Here is a 25,928-nt window from a genome sequence, read left to right on the forward strand (position 1 = left end):
CCTGGCAGAATCCCTCTTGATTACTGATGATCACTTTCATTTTTATTTAGTAGTGACTGTGTTTCCCTGGTATTTTCATACTCACGGTGGTATTTTCATACTCACAGTAGAGTAGAGACGATTCCATATACAAGCTAAAGTCAGGTAAATCTATAGTGTGTGTATTTCTTCCACAGTAAATACCTTTTGGTTTACTGCAGCTGAACCTCGTTAGATTAGATTACAGTAACTGCTTTCCTACACTTTAATGAAAGACCTAAAAATCACTTTAATGGAATACCTATAAATGTAGAAAAGCAGCTACTTACAGGTCTATTACGAGTCCTGAGATATTGATGCAGATGAGATGCAGTCCCAAATTGTATCCATCCCCTCTATGGTCATTAGGCCTGTGTGAAGTGGAAAGTATTTGCTTCGGATTCGGCAATTCAGAGGGACAGTGATTTGATCCGGTGATTCAAATCACTGTCCTGATTCGATTCACTCGAATCTGAAGATATTTAGCACCGAGTCTTATTTGGCCATAGACTATACAGGCAGGCATTGACGGTAGGAGCAGTTTGGGAAGCAGCTGGACGAGCCCAAGCTTGAGCTGGCAGCCTCGGGAGAAGCCACAGTCAGGGCAAGGCAGGCAGTACTGACAGCCCCTGGAAAAGCCGTGGTGGCTGGGGGGGAATGATTGGGAGCTGAGGAATTGAACCAGGAACTGGGGAATTGAACTGGGAGCTTGGGGGAAGCCCCTGTTCATTCCCCCTGCTCCCCAATCATTCCCCCCAGCCTCCATGGCTTTTCCTGTGGCTGCCAGCACTGCCTGCCTCACCCCAGTTGGGGGTGGGGAGGGGAGGGGAGGGGGGACAGCCGGGGGAGCAGCCAGACAACCCGCGGCTTCTCCCAGGGCTGCCAGCTCAAGCTGGCACTTGTCCGGCTGCTCCCCCAACTGCTCCCGCTGGCGCTGCCTAGTGCCTGCCCGTACAGTCTATGGACGAATCTACGAATCTCTGTGAATTGATTCAGAGGCTTCCAATTTAATTTAAAGAGATTAAAGGGCCTCTCGATTCAATTCAATTTGGACTCAGAGATTTGGCCACTGAATCGGGCTGAATCTCTTCCGAATCGAATCGGCTACTGAAGCTTTGCACAGCCATAATAGTCATCTTAAAAATGAGTCAGTAAGTCATATTTACTGGACATAATTTTCTGAGTCTATCAAACACTAACTTCATTTGAAGTCATGGATATTTTGCAGCTTTTGAAATTTGTCTCCTAAGTGAGAAAGTGTTCTTCAATTAAAAAAATTGTTTCCTTCCCACTCAGTTTTCTGCAAGATGATAATCCATTGCTGGAAAGAGTGTTCTGACAGGCCTTCAAATTTATAAACTTAGTACATCTCTTCTGGCTATCATTTAAAGAGTAGGCATTATCTCAGGCAGAAAGGAGGATAAACTATCAGCTTTCTATCCATTTTTCTCATTTTTTATTGTTGTTTTTGACAGGGCAACTCTGAAGTATTTCTGGTCTTAGAACTATTGGATTCCTTTGTCATGTCCTATTCCTAAATCTCAGAACAAAACCTGGTTAGACTCCCTCCTTAAATATGGTAAAGATATTAAAGTAATGTCTCCCTAAAACTGTGGAGTCTAGGTCTTGAGATTTTCTCTCATTTTAAGAAAAGCCTAATTAATGAAAATGGCTTTGTGTGTGCAGGCTGAGTGTATTGGTGCCTACTTTATTGAACTTTGAAAGTTTGCCAAAGTTAACATCTTTCAGGGTTTACACTGTTAGTAGCGCTTTGGTTTGTGTGCAAAAAAATCAATATTCTTTAAGGGTGGTTTTCGTTTGTTTGTTTTTAGGCAACTGCCTGGGGCTTATTGCATACCTTCCTGAAACACTAAAGAGCAGCTGCTGGTGTTTTATTTTGTATTGCCTATAGATGGAATATACTGGGTTCAACGGTTTGGAGCTAAACATTTTGGATACCTATACCAGAGTGGATTTAATTTAAATCACATTTTTAAAATCATGATTAAAATCACGATTCAAATCACTGGTCAGGAGGCCTCAGTTTAATCATTGTTTTCTACAAAAAGTGCATTCTTGTTGTTCGATACCCTACTCACTTAACTTCTTGAAGCTTTGTACTTTTAGAGAAATATAAGGGCTTTACTGTCTGTACACAAACTTGCAGAGAGACAACAGGGCTGATGGGTCTGTAATCAGGTCTGTTATTTCTCATCTCCACATGCTGCTGTTAACAAGGATGTTATCTCTGGAGACAGCAAACTCTCCTTATGCCTGAAGAAGGGTGTTTGTGCCTGAAAGCTTGCAAAGAACAATATTTCCAAGTATCTAGTTGGTTCAATAAATGATATCACATCTACCCAAAGAACTATGTCTGCCTATGATCTCTGGAGAGACAAATCCACAATTTGAGAACTGAAACTAAGTATCATAGAGATGCTTAATGGGATCTTCTAGACTGAGTGAGCACTGAGTCCTGTTGGGTAGAGTGGTTTTCTTTCATCTTTACTAATCTATAGAGGAGCCTCTGGGAACCCCATAAGATTGGACCCCTAATATAGTCCATGGCCTATTATGACCTATTTATAAAACTTCTAAAAAGGTTACATAAATATATTGTCTCAAATAGTATATAATTGGAAGTTATAATCTGTATTCATGATGACATCTTTAATCTTTAACATATCAGAATTAAAAGTATCTTTATATAAGTTTATTTTTTTAAGCATCTTAACATAAAATGTGATTAAATTTAAAAAATCTGATTTAAATAAAAAAAAAATTAAGGGTTTTTTTTTAATGTTTTTTATCCACCCTGGCCTATACACAAGCATGGAGGCTGCTCTGACTTTGCTGTAATTAACCAAGTCTGCTGGAGCGTGGTAGGTACTGCACTCCAGCCAGCCTCTGCATCTCATGTATCAGCATCCCCACACTTCAAAAGAGCAGTGGGGGTGTCTTAACTAAAGCTCCGTGAATGAGCTTTAGATAAAGTTCCCCCACTGCCATTTTTAAGTGCAGGGTGCTGATACATGAGGCGCTTTGATTGGAACGGCTCTCGGAGCCACTCTAATTAAAGCATCCTCCACCCCCCAAGAACTCGTTGATTCTAGCCAGCTAAAGGTGTGTACCTCTCTTGAGTCCCACTCAAGTGAAGAATGAAGTATAAGGCTTTTTTATTTTTTTTTTCATCTATGTAAATCAATGTTTCTCTGGGAGTCTCCAGATATCTGACCAATCCCACCAGACTCCTATTATAAAAACTAGACCAATGTGCAGGTGTTTACATATATTTCTTAAAGGGTTTTACTGACAAGTTTCTGTGGAACCATTTTTTGATGCATCTTTACTTATTTAACAGAGAGAGGGGGAGCTTTCTTAAAATCTTTCTTATATTTCCCTTTTGTTTTTATGTTTGTAATATTTACATTCTGCTCCTGATCTTGTTGGTCTTGTGAATTCAAATTGAAATTGGAGTGTAGGGGTTACAGAACTAGAAATGGCATGTTATTCAGGTACTGCAGGTATTTTGCTTAAGGTATTTTGAAAAATAAATCTGGTTTAGAAAATAGTCAACTCATATGCTGGAGTACTTTTCTGACTATATTGTTGCTATTTCTTATAGACGACTCAATAACAATGAATTCACAGTATTGGAAGCTACTGGGATCTTTAAGAAGCTTCCTCAGTTGCGTAAAATGTAAGTTTATTATCACTAAGAACCTCTTTTCCAATAATTGTATTAGTTTATTAGTATACTTTTCTATAACTTTGTGATCTCACTTCACATTAGGGCTGTGAGAAATGAAAGCGTTCCATTTTGACCAGCGTTTCAATGTTTTGACAGAACAGTGTTTTGTTTCGACTTTTGTTTTGAGTCAAAACGGCTGTTGCATTTCGTTCCGTCAAAATGTTTTGCCGTTTCAACCCTGTTTTGACATTTCACCCATAGGATGTAATGGGGAAGGTCAAAAGAGGCTATAACTTTGTCAGTTCTGGCCAGATTTGGATGAAACTTGCCAGAATGGTAGCACGTGCTGAAGGCATGATGCATGCCAAGTTTCAAGAAGATAGGTGCAGGGGGTTCTGAGAAACTACACCCCAAAACTCTGAAAGTAAAACTTGTGTCACGTGTATGTGTTAAGATACAGGGGGATCAAAACTTCAGGGGTAGTAACTGCTGGTAAGGCCACAAAGCCTGTCAAGTTTCAAGCTGATTCGTACAGGGGTTTGGGGGTGAACTGCACCTCTAGCTGCTGACAGGCAAAACTCATGACATAGATGACACTGTGTATGTTAAGGCGCAGTGGACTGAAAACTGCAGGGGTGGCGGCCCCTGTTGAGGCCACAAAGCCTGCCAAGTTTCAAGGAGATAAGTGCAGGGATTTGGGGAAAACTGCATCTCAAGCTGTGGACAAGCAAAACTCGTGACATGGGTGCTTGTGCAACTGTGTCTGTCTTGGGGCATGGGGGGAGGGCAGACTACTGCAGGCCTGGCTGCTAAGCTAGGAGTAATGGTCACAAACTCCTGGAAGATTGTTTCAGGCTCAACATTAGGAAAAACTACTTCACAACTAGGGTGTCCAGACTGTGACCATTACTCCTAGTTTTCCCCAAGGGTGCCCTGGTGAACAGTTGTTCCTGAACCCTAGATGTAAGCTTCTGATGTAGTGGTAAGCTGCTACCAACTCCCCTCTCAGCCTTCTCTTTTTCAGGCTGAAGAGACCCAGGTCCCTTAGCCTTTCCTCATATGGCTTGCCATGCAAGTCTCTGATCATATGAGTGGCCCTTCTCTGGACTCTCTCAAGCTTTACCACGTCCTTGTTAAGGTGCAGAGCCCAGAACTGGACGCAGTACTCGAGCTGCGGTCTCACGAGTGCTGAGTAGAGGCGAGTAGAGCGGAAGAATCACTTCTTTGCAATGGTTTTGCTGGAGATGCATCAATTGATGCATGCCAGCATATTGTTTGCCACGCTGGCTGCAGCATCACACTGCCGGCTCATGTTCGTGCTGTGGTCAATTATTACCCCCAGGTCTGTGGTGGCAAGTGATGGGGGGGGGGATCTTCAGTCCTGCTGCCTGATGAGAGGCAGCAGTTGCACAAACACCCATGTCATGATTTTTGCCTGTCAGCAGCTAGAGATGCAGGGCCCCAGAACCCCTGCACCGATCTCCTTGACAGCTGGCAGGCTTTGTGGCCTCAGCAAGGGCTAGCAGGCCTGCAGCTTTCACCCTGCTGCGCCTTGACACACACAGTGTCACCCATGTCATGAGTTTTATTAGTCCGCAGCTTGAAGTGCAGTTTCCCCCAAACCCCTGAACCTATCTCCTTGGAACACGGCAGGCTTTGTGGCCTCACCAGGGGCTAGCATTCTTGTAGTTTTGACCTTGCTGTGGCTTAACACATACACATGACACAAGTTTGGCTCTCAAGACTTTGCGGTGCAGTTTCTCTGAACCCCCTGCCTGCACCTGTCTTCTTGAAACTTGGCAAACTTTATACCCTCAGAAAGGTACCATTTCTGAAAGTTTTATCCAAATCTGGCCAGAAATGACAAAGTTATAGGCTGTTTCAACCTTCCCCATTATAGCCTATGGGAGAAACGTCGAAACAGCATCAAAATGGCGAAACGTTTCAACTTGCCTTCCTTTGTTTCGTGGCTGTTTCGACCATATCTGTTTCATTTCAATTTTGCTGTTTCAACCTCAAAACAGGTTGAAAGAGCATCAAAACAAAACTGGTGGTGAAATTTTGCACAGCCCTACTTCACATGTGTATTCCAGTTAGAAATCAAGAGTAGGTTTGACCTTATCTTTGAGACAGAGCAAAGCTGGATGATCTTTTCTATGGGGCTAGTAGTGTCAGTAACAACTTCTCATGCTGTATAGCTTTGGCACCTTTAGTTTAGTGTTCAAACACCTCATCTGTTGAACAGCCATAGCAGGGATCTAGCACTCTAACTAGTTAAAACAAATGCTTCCAGTAAATCTTTTGCAACTTCCTGTGCTACTCCCTAACCATGCTGTTTTGCTTCATTCAGCACATTTGGGACATGCCTTTGACTTTGTGCTTCATTAAACTATCGTTAGGGAAAAAATCAAAACTAAATGACTGGAAAAATGACTTGCACAAGTTTTTAACATATAAAGAAGAAAATCCTACCAAGGTTGTTTTAAGCTTTAAGGATGAAAAAAAAGGTTATATTATAACACTTTATTTTAGATGTATTTAGTGTCCAATCATTTTATTAATTTTTCCTACAAAATGCAAATTTAAATATTAAGGTAGAGGAAATGGAATAAAATCCAAATAAATATAGATCAGATTAATGAAAAAATTATCCACCATTTATATTATATAAATACACCACAAAATTACTGTTAGATGTGGGTTAAGCTAGTTTGACCAAAAATTGCTGCCTCCTCAATGCCATGCAGTGACCCTGCATGAAATGAATTGGTGGTCTTGGGCCAGTTCTTGTTGGCAGGCATCCATATCACAAAACCGACGCGCTTGTTAGCAGACCCCGTGAAGAAGCGAAAGACAGAATTGACGTGGCATTTGGACTACCCTATTTTGCCCCTGAAGGTGGCTCTGCAGCAACCCATCTTTAGTAACTTTTAATGGAGATCTGCACAGGCTCAGATTTATTCCCAACAAAACCATCATTGAAAAACTGGGACCTGTGTCTAATTGATTTGATGGCTTGATGACATGTACATACTTTGAATCACAGATGAGTTGCATAAACATTTACCACTCCTCAAAAAGTGTCTGTGAGAGTATTGCAGTAATATTCCCATTTTACACATGGAGAAAAAAAGATAAAAGCAAGTACTTTCCTTAGACTACACCTGAAGTGAGATGTGAATCTGGAATTAGAAGTGAGGAGTTCTTGGCATCAGTCTTGTGCTTTAGCCACACCACAAACCCTATTTTTCACTCCAAAACTCAACTCTCAGTTATACCTTCAAAGACAAGATAGATTTAAAATTGCAGTTATGTAAGAACTAAGTAGCCAAAACTCACCTGAAGCAACAGCATTTGGTTTTGTAGGTATCAGACAATGAAACATGAATTCTGGCATTAATGTGGATTTTGATGCAATAAATATGTAATGTCCTTTCTTAAATATAAAAAACACTGTGCTAGAAGGTATGTCAAATATGTTTATTTTTTTCCTGATATCATTGATAACAGGTAAAAGAAATAAGGTTTTAGTATCACTTCATTTTCTGTGTTGTTTTGAACATCATTTCATAAAAAGGCATTATAACAGCATACCAATGTTTGATTAAAAACTTACCTTTTTACTAGTACCAGTGGTTGTTAAATTTTCATTTTTAGAGTTTTCTATGAAAGCGTTTTCTTGTATTATGCAGTCACTGATATAACGGCTCTGGCTAGGATTTTTTCCACAGGGGTTAGGCGTCCGTGGACTCCTTTGAAAATCCTGCTCTCCAAGTTTGTATTGCATCAAATTTTGGCTTTAAACAGGGCTAACGTCTCCGTTAGTTTAGTATTTGAATTTATCTTCCACCTTTACATATTAATTACTCAGATTAATGTTAACCTATGGTAATGGACAATTTATCTATAGCAAGTAAATATCTTAAGACATTAAAAAAAAGCTATGCTTTTCTTCAATTTTGTTTTATGAATGCACCATAGAAATCTGAGCAATAATAAGATCACAGATATAGAAGAAGGAGCATTTGAAGGATCATCTGGAGTGAATGAACTGTTGCTTACAAGTAATCGTTTGGAGAATGTCCAGCACAAGATGTTCAAAGGACTAGAAAGTCTCAAAACATTGTAAGTCTATTTGGGTGTTTTTCCTCTCCTTCTGTGCCAGATCTCTTTGACTTATAGCAATAACCTGCCTTTCTTGTACCTTTTATTTTGAAGGTAAACTATGGTACAAGGAAGCATATCCCTAGTGTTTGCTCCTATTCTTCACTAAGCTTTATAGTGTGAATTTGTTAAGTATGGGCCTGATCAAGTTGCAGACATTCTCTGAAATGTCTGATCTATAGAAAGTGTGGTCCTTCTGGACTATGCAGTCGCTGAATGTGATTCTGACTCTTTGAGTGTGTATATGTGGGAGGAGGAAGGAGAAGTCATCTCCTTTGGAGCTATAGGAATTATGCATTCTGTATAATGTAGTCTCTGATTAAGTCCAGCCCATCTGTTGTTGGGGATTACACTGGAAAATAGTGATGAAATCAGCTGATATTGAAACATGGGAAGAGATTTTTTCCACAACTGATTTTAATTTCATTTAGCCGATTTAAAGAAGCTTCAAACAGTTGTTTCTTTAAATTCTTTCATTCTTCCATTAAAGCATTGAGGGGCCAACTTTTTTTGTTGGTGTGCCACAAATCAGTTCTGCACTATCTCCAAGCGCCACTCTGATCCCCTTGCCCTGCCCAATCTTCTTCTCTGCTTTCTGCTTCCTCCCTACCCCATCTACTTGTGTTCTGTTTTCTGTCCTACCTGCTGCTGCGTTCCCTGCTTGCTCTCCAGTCAGCCGTGTGCCACACAAAGAAGTGTCTGTGCCGCTTGTGCACCCATGATGCAAGTTGGCCCACCTCTGCCTTAAAGGAAGTTCAGGCCATTCAGCCAAGAATACCTGTTTACATGATCTGTGGGTTTCTTCCTCTGTGTTATGACCTTTTTGCTTCCTGGGCAAATCCTCAACTGCCAGTCACAGAACTCTGATTTGGTTTTGGACTTCTCTGGCAAGCCAGGCTTCCTGATCAACAAACCAGTTCTCCACTGAACTAAGAACTATGTTTTTTTTCTGGGGTTTAACAAGCCCAAAGAAAGTAGATAGTTTTTAATACAGTGGACCTAACATTTTTAACTTTCTTTTTGTTTCAAACATCTGAATGTGTCAGAAGTTTTTTGGGGTTTTTTTATGTATCTAAGTTTTTAAAAAAAGATATTTCTGAGTTAATGACAAAGATGCAAAAACAGCAGTGCCTTTAATTATGTGAATCCCATATACTGGTATTACTTACAGAAATCTGGTTTTAGAAAGGTTGTTGCTTGCTTGAGATACTAAACTTTCTGGTAGTCATTAAAACCATGCTGAGTGAGTGAAATCAAGCTGATTTATGTTAATTGAAAGATTTGTTAAACAAGTAACAGGAGTGCTTTCTGGCATTTAGCTTATAATCATGTTAACAAATTCTATCATTTATGTTAAATAACAGTTTAATATTATGAGCTTGTTTATAATTTGAATAATGAAGCAGGAAATAGAGACTGTTAAATGTCACCAGAATAAAAGAAATATGCAACAACTGTTTACATTTAATTTGTAAAAACAGCTCTCTTATAACAATAGGAAAATATCTCAGTTTTTATCTGGTAACTTTATTTACATCAGCTTTAAGGGAATGAAAATAATCACATTAAAACTATAAAATTGTAGTGATTTTTTTCATTGTTGTAGGTGTCATATAAAACATACTAACTTTAATTTGTTTTAGTACTCTGTAATAATACAATATGAACAATCTAATTAAATATTCCAGTTATACTGTTGAACTGTTTAGGTTTGTTGAATAGCAAAATGTTTATTGCTTAAATAAGGTTCCTATGTCATTTATAGATGGAATAAATTTAGTAAATGGTAAATAACTAATAAACAGCAAAAAGTTGGTATTTCAATAAATGGATTATATTCAGCTATCATATATTAATTCATGTTAATCTTTGCTTTCTCAGGATGCTAAGGAGCAATCGTATAAGCTGTGTAGGTAACGACAGTTTCACAGGACTAAGTTCTGTCCGTTTGCTTTCCTTATATGACAACCAAATTACTACAGTCGCTCCAGGAGCCTTTGATACTCTCCATTCACTTTCTACATTGTAAGTTAAACTAAAAATATGAATGTATCTAGGATTTGAAACCATTCACATTTTTATAACGGTTGATATCAGTGATTCCTCTTTACAATCTAGCAGCATATGGTTTGATCGCTTTCTGAGCAAAAACTTAACAGTCCAAACGTCTAAAAGGAAATTTAGAAAGTTTACATTCTTGCCATTTTGAATACTTGCACTTTCTTAGATGCCTACTAGAAGTATCTTTTGATAAGTCTAGGCATTACATTTGTTTTCCACTCTTCCCTAGAAGTTTTCAAGGACTTTTGAAGCTTGATAGAGAGGAGTAATGAAGTGGGGCCCTAGTGTAGACAGGATTCCCAGGACTACACTGGCATTCTTGACACTGAGCTTCCTCCTGTCTAACAGCACAATTCACATGTGATATAGAACTTACCTTGCCTGGAGTTTAACTCTGGCATAATGCAACTGTAGTCCAAATTTCTTCTGAAGAAATTTTCATGTTAGAAATTATTTATTTTGTAAGGGTTATCTGAATTCAAATATGTTTGAATTCAGTGGTTGGGAAATTGGGGAAGGGGCACAAGAGGAGAAAAGCACCTGTTTGATACCACTTGTGTTACTGAAAAAGTAATGTCTCTGTGAAGCATCACTCAGGAAAGTACTTAATCCTCTTTCAACATAAAATATGACACTTTACACCTAGTGAGTAATTTGTGCATATTAAAGATGGCATGTTTATAAATAATGGAATTGTCAATAGGTTTGTGCTGAAGTGAAGAGATGCCAAAAGTACTGAGACTTGTAGAAATAAATTCATTTTTATAACTGGCATTTAATCAACTTAGCTGTCAGGTTAGATAGGAAACTTATTCTCTAGGCAAATAAAAAAGATGGAAATCTTGAGATGACAAATTAATGAAATAGCTGTTGTTGGGTTCAAGCTAATAATATAAAGTAATCAGCCTTCATTTCTATATTAAATTACTGTGTTATCAGTGCAGGGTAGTTTGACAGCAAGTCACATCTCTGACAGGTTTAAATTATTTCTAAATGAGATGTATCAAGATTCACTGCACAAATCCTAAATTGCAGCCTTCAGCTTTGGCTTGCATGTGAAATTGATGGGGGAATTTCACTTAAGCTGAACTTTTTGAAAACAGAAATTGAATGTTTTAACTGAAAACAAAGTTGTATCATTGAAACTAAATTATGTATTGTTTGCATGTGGTTCTCAGAAACCTCTTAGCCAATCCTTTCAACTGTAACTGTCACCTGGCTTGGCTGGGAGATTGGCTGAGGAAGAAACGCATTGTAACTGGAAACCCTCGCTGTCAAAAACCCTACTTCCTAAAGGAGATTCCCATCCAGGATGTGGCAATTCAAGATTTTACTTGCGATGATGGTAAGAAATGCATACTTGAGCTGTCAGGAATGCAGCTTCCATACATGTAACTGGAACATTGCATAGATCTTAAAGGCTCATATAAGTGGCCCACTCTAATTCTATACATGTTCCTTGTGATCCATTTGACTCCCGAGTAAAATAATGTCTGCAGTAGAAGCTCTATCCACCCATTTTGAAATGATTAGTAAGTGTGCAGCTGTTAACAAGCCTTTTGAAGATAACAGTATGCAACACTGTAAATAAATATTTAGAGATATAATGGAGATTGAGATAATTGGGCTGATAGATGTTGTCTAATGCAGTTGGATTCAAATATTCTCTAGCAGGCTATAAACATTCCAATATCATATTAGAGATTTGCTCACTTGTTACTGAATTTCAGTATTTATATGCAAATGTGAAAAACTGCTTTTCTCTCATATCACGGTGTTTCTGAGACTGTTTGTATGCTTGCTGGTTTTCAAATGTTTAACTTTCCCTAATAAAAAGGAAGCAGTCTTTATTTGACTTCTTACAGATCTGTAAAGCATATTGCTTTATTACATTTTGTGTAATTGTGATTTTACTTTAAAATTTCTTTCTCTAAAGAATATGAATCATGGGTACTAAAACATCATGGCTAAACAAATGATGTAATTCAAAATGGAATGTACTTGAAATTATATTTTTAGTGATAACTTTATGATTTCCATCCATCAAGCTATGGCACAGCAGAACCTTCATGGCTGTTTAGGAATTACATGTGTTGTTTTGCTGGCGGTTCTTAAGTGTTCTGCAGAGCAAAGCTTTCATTTATCTGGGTTTTTTTGTACTAACTAGGAAATGATGACAACAGTTGTTCTCCACTGTCTCGCTGCCCCGCAGAATGTACCTGCCTGGATACAGTAGTTCGCTGCAGCAACAAAGGCCTTAAGGCTTTGCCCAAAGGCATCCCAAAAGATGTAACTGAACTGTAAGTAGCACACATTCTTCCTTTTTTTTAAATGCCAAGGTCAGAGGAATACTGTCTGATTTAAGAATGAGAAGAGGAAGAAGTATGCAAAGTAAAAAAAAAATGACATTAAATGATCAGTGAGAGTTTAAGATTTTAGCACTTACTACATATTATGGCCTAAAAAGCAACCAAGGACTTCTTCACAGAGAAATTAAGTAACAAACTTTCATGTTTATAAGTAGAAGGCCAGTGTAATTGAAATTCTGATATTCATATTTTCCTATGCTTAGGATATTAGATCTAGGATCTACATCTCTTATGTAAATCAACCATTCCTGTTTTGAGTTTGTGACCCATATATTGAATCATTGTTCTACCCATATGTAAACTTGACATCAAAATGGATCAGAAGCTATGAATTAAAGTGAACTGGATTCATATGTTTTCTTTACTCAGCCAAGAACAAATACAGAAATTAAATATCCTAAATGATAAAAACTAAATCAGTTATTGCAAGAGAACTTGATCAAAGTACGGTAGTTGTTGAACCTGTGGTAGAAGTCGGTAAGCGCATCCAGTTGTTCAGTCCAAGTGATGAAAATATCATCTATGTATAGTAAAGGTTTAGCGGTGCAGTTTTTCTAAAAATTCCTCCTACAGATAGCTCATGAAGAGGTTGGCATATTGGGGGGCCATCCGTTTGCCTGTAGGGTGTTCCCACTCCTTGGAGGAAGTATTGGTTGTTAGAGGTAAAGTTATTTTGGGGTGAAGATGAAGTGGGTGATTTGTACAGTTAATGCGATTTCAAATCTGAGTGTACTCTTTGTAACCAAATTTAGGCAGACAGCTGGGCCTTCATGTGTAGGATATTAGTGCAAACATATGGCTGCAAATATGGCTCTCTCAAGGGGGTGGTTGATGTTCCAGAGCTTGTTGAGGAAATCTGTTGTGTTTTGTCACTCGAAGAGCAAGTTTCAGGTGGGTTTGTGTGAACCCTGATACCTCTTCAGTAAGGATACCACAGTTGGATGTGATTGATGCCAGGATGACTTTGTGAATCATCAGGAGCATACAAAGTGTTCCTGGGGTGGGAATGTGGGACTGGTTTGAACAGGTTTTTTTTTTTTTTTTTTTTCTTCCCCTGGAGCTGGCTTGATAATATTTTTCCAGTTCAAGAGTAAATATTGGTGTGAGGTCTTCCCCAAGTTCTTTATGCTCCTCAGTATTAGAGAATTATCTTGTAGCCTTAATTATGTAGTCTTGACAGCTGAGGATGATTATAGCTCTTCCTTTGTCCACTGGTTTGATTACTATTTTGTTGTTGGATCTTAGGGACTATATGGCTTTTCTCTCTGAAGGGGAGAGGTTGTGGTAGACCTGATTTGCGTCGAGATTTGTTCTGTTAGCTTTCTTCCTGAAACAGTCAATGTGGTAGTCCAGTGTGTGGGTTCTCTCTACTGGGAAGGGTCCAGTCAGATTTTTCTTGTCGTCATTTATCCTAGCTCTTACAGCAGAAACGTGGTCAGAATTGGTTCTGTCCGTATATTCTTTCAGGAAAAGTCTGCTAAAGTATTTTTCTGATTCTCCACATCTCTGTCAAGTTGTTTCTCTGGGCAGAAGTTCAGGCGTTTTCAAAGTACAGATATATCAGAATGGGCATAGGAGTGCTTTGATAGGTTAATAATGTTTGTGTTCTGGGTGGTGCTGTCTTGATTCTCTCCTGTGTTAGCATGATGACTGTGAAGTGGCTCTTGTGGTGACGGTTGATTCTACTTTTTTTCCTTACATTGGATGGGTATAATTAAGGCCTTTTGGTAAAAGGTTGGTCTTCTACATGGCAACAAAGTATGCCTCTATGTTTAGCTCTCAGTTTAGTAGCATAAATAAGTAGGTCCTGTTTAAATTGATCCCTTTTGGAGTAGCTTAGCTGAAAAGGGTAGTTTCATTTTTTCTGAAGTTCTCCCACATAGTTATGTTGCACAGCTGGAACTGAGTGCTGGCCAGAGTGTTTCAAGAGATGAGTCCTCCCAGAGATGCTGTTAATTTTCATGCACATGCTTAGTGTAGCAGGGTACACCTCCAGTGTTGGCTGTGATATCCCTTGGTGTGTGAAGTACCCCTACCTTATATAGTCTTGCCTGGTCTCCCCAACTTAACTTCATCTGCCACACCTTATTATAAAGTTAGGGAGACAGTCCTTTGGGACTCAGGTGAGCCTCTAGGTGTCTATTCCTCCTAGTGCCACTCTCTCTTTCTTTCTGCTTTCAATAACGATAGACTTTTGATAGACCCAAGCCTGTCATTCTCTGGGCCTGCACCCTACTCGCATAGCAAGCCTGTGCCCCAGTGCTACCAGTTGTGGCCTGACCCTAATTGTGCATTAGAGACACTAATCATAATCTCCAGCCTCCCCCATCACCATACCTATGCCTGGTAGATGTCACTCAGTTTTCATTCATTGAGCCTTCTGGCTCAGATACTCATTTCTGCCTGATCAGGCTCCAGCCTCTGTTCAGACTTCAGGCCCCTCAGCCTTATCCCTCTTTCTGTGATTGCAGCCTTCACCCTTAGCCTACTGGCTCTGGCTTCATCTCCTCAGCCTTCTCCATACCCCTGTCCTGTTCAGGGCTTCAGCCAGCGAGTGCCGAGGCGCCCTGCAGTGTGACCTCCAAACCACCCCATATAGCTACTACCAAGCCACCAATGGTTACTCAGTACACTCCCTGTTCTGAGGCACAGGGGAGTTGTGGGAGTGTTACCAGCTGGCCTCCTGCCTGCTGTCACTCTTGGTGTTCAGACTACTTGGGTCTGTGTGCTCCCTGAGGCTGTTGTCTGCAACCAGTCTCCTGTAGCTCAAGTGTGACACAGAAAGAACAAGTTGAATTAACATTTGGTGGTAAAAGCTCACATAGGTTTATTATTTATTAGGACAGTATGCTAGCAGGTATGTATAGCAATCAGTCCAGCTCAGCAGAACTGCCCAGAAAATGGTAAGCGATGATTACGTGCAACTGACACCCCCTAAGTCACTACAAAAGGGTGAGTCTTACAACCCCTGTATTTATAGCCAACATGTCCCCATCCCATCCCATCCCAACTCTTATTTCTCTCTCTGTTGAGAAGTCTACTTTTACTTGTCCCTTTGCCAAGTACAGACACCTGCAGCTCATTCCCTGCCAACTGCAGCTCCCCTATGCCAAGTTTGGGCATTTAGAGCTCACTCCCTGAGATTAGGCTTTTCCAGCTCTCTCCATACTGAATGTGGGTATCTCCAGCTCTCATCCTCTGCTGAGTACAGCTCACCTTTTGTTATCTCTACTTTTACTAGCAAGTTTTGCTTTACTAGCAAAAGAAATTGAATCTCTAACAAGCCAAGACAGAGGTCCCAAGGAGGACAAGCAATATGAAGATCAAATGGTGGGAAGACAAGGCTAAGGAGATGCAACATCTTGCTGACATCCACAATATGCACAGTTTCTTCAGTGCCACCAAAGCCAATTATGGTCCAAGCACTCAGAGACCAATTCCCTTGAGACCTAAGGATAGAGAAGACCTGGTCATGGAAAGGGGAGCCATCATGCCATGCTGGGGAGCCATGCTTGGAAGGACTATTTTGAAAATCTTCTCAGTTGAGGCTCTACTGTTGATGAGTGTTCTCAAGTCCATCCTGCAACACCCAGTCAGAGAGAAACTCAAAATCCCCCCAACCCTTGGTGATGTGAGGAATGCCATCAAGCAGATGAAGAATAACAAGGCATCTAGAGTGGATGGAATCCCCGCTGAAATCTTCAAACAGGGAGGGAAGGATCTCACATCACAGCTCCATGCCCTTATCTTAAGGGACTGTAATGAAGAGGAAATCCCAGATGACCTCAGAGATGCCATAATTGTGACAGTCTTCAAAAAAAAAGACAAGTCTGACTACAGAAACTACAGAGGGATCGTCTTGTTGTCCACTACAGGAAAGATCATTGTGAGGACTGTCCTGAGCCATCTCCTTCAACAACCTGAACAGTTCCTCCTGGAATCTCAGTGTGGGTTTAGGCCATCAGTAGGCACAATTGATATGATCCTCACAGCTCAGCAGCTGTAGGAGAAATGCTGCAAACAACAGGAAGATCTCTACATCGCCTTCTTTGTCCTCACAAAAGCTTTCAACTCTGTCAGCCAAGAACTGTTGCAGAGGATCCTTCTGAAGTATGGATGCACACTGAAATTTGTCACCATTCTCTGTCTGCTCCGTGATGGTATGTGAGTTGTGGTTTTCAGCAGTAGATCTATCACAGATTCCTTTTGAGGTTAAAATGAGAGTTAAGCAAGGCTGTATTGAAGCAAGGAAGCAGATGTTCAGGCAATCCTCAGTGTCTTTACCAAAGTATATAAGAACATAGGACTGATGCTAAACATTTGGTCCTCCACCAACAAGCTCCAGTAATCCAGATCCACAATGAGACTGGAAAACATTGAGTATTTCCCGTACCTCAAAAGCTCTCTCTCTCAGAAGGCTGATATCAATGAAATAATCCAACATGGTTTCAAATGTGCAAATGCAGCCTTTGTATGCCTGATGAAATGGGTGTTCGAAGATTGCAACATCAGATCCAAAACTTACCTCATGGTTTATCAAGCTTTTGTGATCCCACCTTGCTGTACAGAGCTGTGACATAGACCATGTACAGGAAACATCTAAAAGTTGTTGAAGAACCATCAACACTGCCTGTGGAAGATCATATGAATCTAGTGGGAAGACAGATACACCAATATTAGTGTCCTTCTGCAAGCAAATACCATGAGTATTGAGGTGATAATCATCTGCCAACAGCTTCATTGGGCTTCCTTATGTCATCTGAATGTCTGACTCCAGGCTCTTGAAGCAAATTTTATTCTCCCAGCTCAGAGGAGGGTAGAGAAAGCTCTTCAGGGATGTTCTCAAGGTCAACTTAAAAAAATGCAACATCAGTGTCAACTCATGGGAGACTGTCATCCAGGACTGCCCCACATGGAGGAAGCATCTGCTGCAGGAATCTCAGTACTTTGAAACTTCACAACAATAACAGGAGATGAAAAGCAGAAGTGGCAGAAACAGCATGTCATGAGCCAAATGAAGAATCCAGCACCACCCACACCACACAGAAACACATATCCGAGCTTCAGTAGAGTCTGTTGATCCTGGATAGGCCGCATCAGCCAACTTCAGACACAGAGATAAGACAATCATGGAAGACAGTCATCCTCAACTGTGAGGGATTGCTGAAGAAGACTAGCAAGTTCTAACTTTTTACTACTCAATCCATTCAACCGGTTTCTTACTTTAAATCATTGTTTTTGTTCACTTACATCTTTTCCCAGATCATCCAGCAGTCAATTAAGCCTGCTACCCCCAAGGTCCTTTGCAGTGCCTTAGTGTAACTATAGCTCAGCATCACTACAGCCTAGCATAACTGAAACTCCTACACTCCCAACTAAAAACATTAGCCCTTATGAGTCAATAAGGAGAAACCAAAATATATCCTGCTGGGTGAACTGAAATAGCTCTCAAAACTTTTCATGCATTCAGGCACACTTACCCCACTGCTCCTGAAGCTCCCCTCCCCTTGGGCCTGAGTTTACCCACTCTGCAAGGAAGTTGCTTCTTCCCTGACACTCTGGGCCAGTGATACTACTTTCTTAGAGTCAGATTATATGCTGGCCCAGCTCCTCCCCTGCTGGTCAGTTGATTCCTAATTCACAACTCTGGCACAGGTGTTTTCCATGATCACTTTTTAGCATGGTTTGCTTCTGGCTTCAGAGGCAGGCCCACACCTGGAATCATAGATTTCATAGACATTAGGGCTGGAAGGGACCTCAGAAGATCATTGAATCCAGGCCCCTGCCCCAGGGGCAAGAAGTCAGCTGGGGTCAAAGGATCCCAGCAAGATAAATGTCCAAATGTCTCTTAAAGGAGTCCAGAGGAGGTGCTTGCGCAACCTCTGGCAGCAGTGTCTTCCCCATCAGCAGCCTCTGCAGCAGTTAAGAGTCTGGAGTCTAGTCATAATCCAGTTTAGTTGTAGTCTGGAGCTTCAGTTTTGTGCAGCCTCTGATTAGATACTTTGTCTCCCATAGTAGCTGGGGCACTGCCACCACAGTTTTTTCTTTCTTCCTCCACTGATCAGGATTCTTTTGTCTACAGGGTCTAGGGCTAAGTCTCTCACCCTGTTGTGTAGCAGCACTCCCCTATCCAAATCCTTGCCCTTCTGGGCCACAAAGTGGCCACTTTGTTTTCTTCTGCCTATCAGAACAGGAATTGGATCCCCTTAAGAAGATGTTACTGAGCAATACAGGCATGTAAGTCTATAGGATGGGAGGTGGGGGTTGGAGATCATCTGGGCACACTCATTGGCAATATGTCAGGGGGGCATGAGCCCCATATTTCTGCGCTGACAGTGGGGCACAGGGGTGCAGCCTGGCCAGACCGGCACCAGCCAGAAGCCACCTCTGGCCCAACAGACAGGACCCAACATGGGAGGGTAGAGTAGGGCAGGGAGACTCAGTGCTGCCACCATCACCAGGAGCTGCATGCCAGCTGTGTCATCATGGATGCCAAAGTGAGGTGCCCCCTGCCCTCTCAGGAGTGGTGGCAGCATGGGTTTGTGCACTCCCACTGTGGCAGCAGCATAGGTGACGCATAAGTGCCGACACTGGGGGTAGGACACAACTCTGCGTTGCCACCTCTGCCATCCCTGGGCAGGCAGGGGGCACCTCACCTTGGCAGTTATAGTGTGGCTGGTGCAGGGCTCCCAGTGCTGGTGGCAGCAGTGGCAGGTGTGCTCGCGCTGCTCTGCTCTCCCACATCATGTCCCACCACTGGGCTGAGATGTCTCCTGCCCAATACCAGTCTGGCTAGGCTGCAGCCCTATGCCCCGCTGCCAGCACAGAAATCTGGGGGAGCACATGCCTCCTAACGCCGCCCCCCATGCATCACCAATGAGCAGTGGTACGGATAACTGCCCCGCAGTGTTGATACTTATGTATTGCATATGGGCAGGCCAGAGATTGGTGCACAGCCCTAATGGCATGGGGCCAGTCAAGACCATCAGGCGCCAAGCTCTGGTGAGTCTGGATGAGCCCTGTACCATCAGGGAAGCCATCAGAGCACCCTCGGATGGCACAAGAGTGGTCCACACATGCCAGAGCTTAGTGCACAGTCCCAATGGTGCAGAGCCAATCCAGGCCATCAGGGGCCAAGTTCTGGTGAATCTAAACCAACCCTACATCATTGGGGAAGGGGCCAGGCTCCGGAAAGCCCCACGTGTCCACCCCTACCCCACATACTGGGAGACTGGGACCAGAGGGCTGCTGGGTTCCCCCTCTGATGCCTCTGGGTCATGCTGCTGAGTTGAGGGGAGGTGGCAGCCTGGAGGAAGAGCTGGCATGGCGGGCAAGGGCAAGGCAGGAGAGTTTGGGTGACACTACCAGGACTGGTGGGGGGCTGTGGGGAGAGCCAACAGGGCTGATTAGGGACAGGGCAGGGCAGGGGTGTGTGGGATAGCAGCTTGGGGCAGCAGTTGGGTAGTAAATAGGGGTAGGCAGAGATTTGGGGTCCAGAGTAAGGGGCACTTTCATATCAGGGCTGCTCAGTGCCACAAAGTAGTGAGGGGGGCAGCTGCAGCTGGGCTCATGTCCTGGTGAGTAAAAGGGGCAGGGGCAGCTTTGATTTTCCATGATAAAAAAACCAAAATCAAACACCAAGATATATAGGTATTATAATTTATTTTATTATGATGATTGAGGCACTAGTAGGTTTCCAAACTACTTTAAGATTGTAAATATATCAATAAACCATTGTGTTCAACTGATACCTACACACACAAATATATATAGTAGTGTTTCATTTTAATCTTGGAAAAATACGGATTTTGGGTTCTTTTAATCAGAGAATTTTGGGTTTTTTAACAGAGAAAACAAGGATCCTTGGTTATCTGTGTTTCTACTAAGTGCCTACATTTAAATATGGCTGTTAGCAAATAAACACAATTTAACAAATAAAAATTGCTAATATTTACCTCCAAATATATTTTTCTTCAAATAAATGTTTATATTCTACCTCTTTATAAAAGTAAAAACTTATTCTTGCAGCCCTTCAACTGATGTGAATGGGGTCAAGATTTGGTTCTTACCATACATGTGTAAAGCTGTTCAAAACTATATCTTGGATTTAAAAACACATTTTTGGTTTCCTGAAAAATTTTACTTACTTCCCAACCTTAACTAGATAGATTTCTTTATTACTTCTATTACACATTTTAATTATGCAGTTTAGTTTAGTTACATTTTAGATCTGTCCATCTATGACAGGAAACATTTCTCAGAGATTATCGTGAAGTAAAACAAGAGGAAAATTTAGTCCAAGTTAGTACAAGTTCTCATAAGACATCTTTTCATATTTAGATCTCCACCTACAAAACTAGTTTGAATCTATCTCTGTATGCATTTGAGGGCTATAGCCTTTTCTGTGAATTAAGGCAGTGAAAGTTTGACCTACAGCTATTATTCTGGCTGCAGGAGAGAGAAAGAAATATCTACAGATGCAGAAATGGTGTATGTCCTGTTTGGGGCAGATGCAATTGTTGCTGGACACTTTCTACTCTTCAGATGTAAGTGGGTGTGCAAGCGAGTCAACTATGCCTCTGAAATTCTCTCTTCCAGACCTGCTTCAAGCATCCCTGTACCCAAGTCTGCCCCATATTAGAAAATTACATAAAAGCCAAGTCTGCCCCATATTAGAAAATTACATAAAGAGGACTACTCCCAGTTTTTCTTAACACATTTATCCCAACTACATGAGTAGTTCTTCCCTACACTTGGCCCCAAAAGCACCTACCTCAATAAAATTTTTCATTACTACTTTGTTTGGCTCTATATGATTGACATCTACCCATATTCACTCCAAAGGGCAAAATGGAGATAATGTAGCTCAGTGGTTCTCAACCTTTTTTCATTTGTGGACCACTAAAAAAAAATGTCAAATGGAGGTGCAGACCCCTTTGAATTTTAAATGTGGGTATTCACATGCATTTAATTGATCATAGTCATTTTTGGTAACCCCTTAGACATAGTCTGTAGACCCCCAGGGGTCCATAGACCACAGGTTGAAAACCACTGATGTAGCTTTTTGCTGTCAATTCCTATTCTTACTTAATTTAATTCAGACTCTATTGCTTCACAGTAAATTACTTATGGAGTTAGAGTTTGTTTTTATTTGCCCTGTCTGTAAAATGGTAATAACAATACCGATCGAGTTTTTTTAAATGGCGCTATAAAGGGCTAAGTGTTTTTTTTTTTATTATTATTGTTTTGGATGCATATATCAGACTCAGGCAGCTGGCCCTCAGCCATCCTGCTATCCTGATGCTAAAGGAGGAAAGTTGTAAATAACTGTGCCTGTAAATTACTTGTCCTTATTTATTGTTTTACTATAACATTTTTTTCTTCACTTTAAATTAAAGAATAATACTTAATTTTTCTATTGTAGTTATTTGGATGGAAACCAATTTACCCTTGTTCCCAAAGAACTGTCTAAGTACAAGCATTTGACACTTATGTAAGTACCTTTAGAGCATCTTTCAATGCTGGTTGATCGAAAAACTACTCTTCCATTTAATGTAATAGTTACAAGAAAAACATAAAATGTAGTGGACCTTTTAGCAAGTATAACTCCAAGGCATGTTTTATAAATGAGGATATTTTTATGCTGCTGGTCACAGCACACTTCATTGCAAAGTAAATAGGCAGGTACTACAGTAAACCCAAAAGGGAATTCAGAACCTCACGAAATGTGCATTAGAGTAACTAATAGCTTATTACACAGATATGCAGTTACCCTCCACCAAGGCACTGAAATGATTTTAATTATAGAGAAAATTATTCTACTGTTTGTTTGAAACAAGAACAGTACATGCATTTAATATAGCCCCATATGATCAATGGTTTAATGCTTGGAGAAGAAAGCTTAGTTAAAACTTTTCATGGTTATTTCCAGCTCTGCTGCTGACTCACTGAGTGATTTTGACCAAGTCACTAACCTCTCTAGGCATCAGCTAATTCATAAAACAGAACTAATACTATTTAGGTGCCTCAGAAGGGTTTTGTGAGAGAGAGACAGGTTTTCAGCTGGTGTAAAATATTATAGACCTAGTGACTTAAGTAGAGCTGTAACAGTTTACACCAACTTGGCATCTACCCCATATTTTTAAAGCAAGTTTAGGCTTAAATGCAGTCAGACATTAAAATGTGGGGAGGATTTAGAGCCCTCTATCAAGACAATTGAAATGGTTTTCCATCTACATTGCAGTGCATTTCACTTTTTCAAATGTAGAAAGAGATTTTTTTTCCCCACAGACTTTCCAAACCCTGTCAGAATAAATTATAGCATTCTCAAATATATACACTGGAGACCTACAGCATTTGTGAATTTGTTCCATGAATGAGATAGGAGACCTACTTACAGCATATAGCCCTGCAAGGACCATAGTTTTTCATGCCATAATGATAAATTCTCTTGTGTCATGAACTTATGAAGTTGTGATCACTTGCAGTAGTGATACCCCACTCTTCATTAGGAAGGCTTCCGGCAAAAGCATAGATAGTGATGACTGTTTATAAAATAAATACAGATTTCAGTATGGGAATAATGGAGTTAGTCACAAAGGTTTGTATTTTAATAAATAACTTTGACTGATTACAAATACAAAGCACAAACACAAAGTTCAGTAAATAAAGTTTTATTACATTAGTCATCTAAGATTCTAATAGAAGATTCCAAAGGTAGCACACAGAGTATTATTATGTTTTTAACAAATTCCTTTGATGTTAAAGAGTATCTCTAAGTACCTTTCTTTTCTCACGTGCATTATAAAAGAACCACATTATTTAAGTAATCTTTGTTCATAGACCTGTGTCAGGTTTATTTTTAACCTAGATAAAAATTATCATACAATCTTTATCACATTATCATTTCACCAACTCGTTTGAGGGAGGCATGAGTTATTTCTTCCAATTTGATATACAGTTAAGGTACACAAGGCCAAGGGCCCTGGCAGACATTACATTTATGTCACAATTAACATGTTAAAACTCAAGAAAAACAGTATTTTCGGAAAGTAGAACTAATTCAAGTTTCCCTCCATCATATTTTTTCCAAACTTTCTTTATACCAAGTGCAGTCCTCTTCAGACCTAAGCCTTACATTTAAAGCTGAAAGGACATCAATCATTAGTTATTTAGCAACCAGAAGAACTTAAATTGTTCCTCCTACATACAAACTGAAGATTTTTCACTTTACAGATGCAGCGGACACAGCCACAAGTTGAGGGACATAGCACCTTGTTGAACATAGTGATGGGGGGAAGATTGTTAACTTTCTTGTGGTTTCCTCTACATTTTAGAGCAGAATACACATTAGATGTCAAGTAATACTTATTCAGATGTTATTAGGGAGATGGCTAGAAAGATCCCCATTTCAAAACATCTCAGATCTTCATTCACAAGACTAATATTAGGTTCACTGCTGAACTATATTAAGGGTCTTACTTGAGTAGCATGATGGACATTTGCATTGTATATGAATTAGAAGACTGCATTGCTTTGCTTTTTTTCCTTTGTTGAAATGAGAGTGCTTTCCATTTTGCACAATAAAACACTTGCTTGGCTTGTATGTGGCATGTGACAATAAAACATATGTTGTTTTAAATATTGATATCAATAACAATACTACCTCTACTAATAAAAAAGGTAATTTCAGATCTAGAGTATGGTGTTTCAGGATTTGTGCAATCACAAGGACTGAACTTGTGAATTTATTTTTTGTAGAGATTTAAGTAACAACAGAATCAGCACTCTTTCTAATCAGAGCTTCAGCAACATGACTCAGCTGCTCACCTTGTAAGTTTTAAATATATAACAATGAATGTTTGAAAAGATTACTGTGGTCATTGTCTTGAAAAGAAAAAGCAACCAGTTGACATTAAAACTTGCTTGGTTTGTAGGCTGTAAATTAACTGTTCTCTAACTGGGTATAATTTCAAAAGATGCTCTACATTGTGTATAGTTTTTGTTTTACTTGCTTACACTATATTCTATGCTTTCAGAATTCTTAGTTACAACCGTCTGCGGTGTATCCCTGCACGGACATTTGATGGGTTGAAGTCGCTTAGGTTGTTGTAAGTAGTGTGAGGTTTTTTCGTTTGTTTCTTTGTTTGATGTTTTCTGTTCTTGTTTTTGGGTTTGTTTGTTTGTTTTGTTAAACTCCTTCTCATGTGCAGCAGACTGAAAAACCCATGGAGAACTAGTATCTTTTGAAACTTTTTGAATAGTCATCAAAAATATTGTGCTACTAATGTTTTTCTGAAAACTTTAAGTGCATCAATTTTAGCTTGTGGATTGTTGCTGGCATTCACTCAATGAAGAAGTGTGCCTGGGCAGATGAATCTCAAGGTGACCAAGTAGCATAAACTTTATAAACTACAGAACTAGTTTTATTTAGGCAGGGCTGGTTATTCAGAAATTAATTATATTTGCTTGGGTCGCATATTAGAAATGCCTGTCACAAGGGAAGTTGAAGCTTGTTTATATTACAAGGATTAAAGGGAGTGAGTGGGGGATGACCTAAAAAGTTTGCCTCACTTGTAAGAAAAAATTATCTGCCTCTCTTTCCTGAAATAACCTCTCTCTATATCGTAGATCATAGAGAAGTAGGGCTGGAAGGGACCTCCAGAGGTCATCTAGTCCAGCCCCCTGCCTGAGACAGGATCAGCCCTATCCAAAGCATCCTATATACAATACATAATCTAAGCTCTACAAAAGACTAATATCACCCCCAATACAACACAGACCTAACACCCTAGCCTGCCACAGGTAAAACAGGGTAACCACAGTAGCCAAAATCCTGCTTCTATAAAATGTTGTCAATATATGCCCAAGAGATCCTGGGTAGAGGGCCATGTCCCCTGCTATAGAGCAAGTCAAAAAAATCCCACCATCCATTCCAGTCAGACCCTGGGGTGAAATTCCTTCTTGACCCCAGGTATGGCAATCAGCCTGACCCCGAGAGGACTGTCTAGCCAGGAGCGTCTGGCTTTGGTTCCAGCAGGAGCATTAGCACATCCCAGTCAAAGTCCCCTCCTTGCCTGTAAGCAACAACCAATGCCTCTGAGGAAGCCTTAAAACACCCTGAAACACATTGGAGAAAGGGTGGGGTGGAGGCAACTAGCAAAGCCCAGTAGCATGGGAAATACCCATAGTAGAACACAGATAAAACTCTGTCTAGATCATCCCCAACCAGTGGCTCTCCATCTTCTTCTTGAACACTGTGATAGAGAGTCCAACAATTCCCTTGGCAGTCTCTTGTACTGCCTTACTATTCTAACAGTGAAGAAGTTTTTTTCTGGATATCCAATCTAAATTTACTTTGCTGCAACTTCATGCCATTTGTCTCTGTCCTTCTCTCTGCAGCAAATGAGAAAAGGCACTTTCCCTTTTCTTTATGGAAGCCCTTCATGTCCCCTTTTAACTACCTTTTCTACAAGCTGAGAATGCCTAGCTCTTTCCATATCCCCTCATAAGACTTGCTTTCCAATCACTTTATTGTTTTAGTTGTCCACCTCTGGACCCTCTAATTTCTCCATGTCCTATTTAAAATGTGGAACCCAGAACTGCATACAGTACTCCAGATGAGG

General features: G+C 40.4%; 1 protein-coding gene across 3 annotated transcripts in view; it reads left to right on the forward strand.

Annotated features, from left to right (window-relative positions):
• Window positions 1-25,928, forward strand: part of SLIT2 (slit guidance ligand 2) — a 464,358-nt gene that overhangs the window by 375,101 nt on the left and 63,329 nt on the right. For all 3 annotated transcript variants that reach the window (XM_059721607.1, XM_059721606.1, XM_059721608.1), the window contains exons 16-23: window positions 3,644-3,718; window positions 7,691-7,834; window positions 9,755-9,898; window positions 11,113-11,279; window positions 12,102-12,234; window positions 21,728-21,796; window positions 24,064-24,135; window positions 24,342-24,413. In XM_059721607.1, the coding sequence (XP_059577590.1) occupies window positions 3,644-3,718; window positions 7,691-7,834; window positions 9,755-9,898; window positions 11,113-11,279; window positions 12,102-12,234; window positions 21,728-21,796; window positions 24,064-24,135; window positions 24,342-24,413 (876 nt within the window). The remainder of the gene's footprint in view (window positions 1-3,643; window positions 3,719-7,690; window positions 7,835-9,754; window positions 9,899-11,112; window positions 11,280-12,101; window positions 12,235-21,727; window positions 21,797-24,063; window positions 24,136-24,341; window positions 24,414-25,928) is intronic.

The sequence above is a fragment of the Alligator mississippiensis genome, chromosome 2 (assembly GCF_030867095.1).
Source record: "Alligator mississippiensis isolate rAllMis1 chromosome 2, rAllMis1, whole genome shotgun sequence".
NCBI lineage: Eukaryota > Metazoa > Chordata > Crocodylia > Alligatoridae > Alligator > Alligator mississippiensis.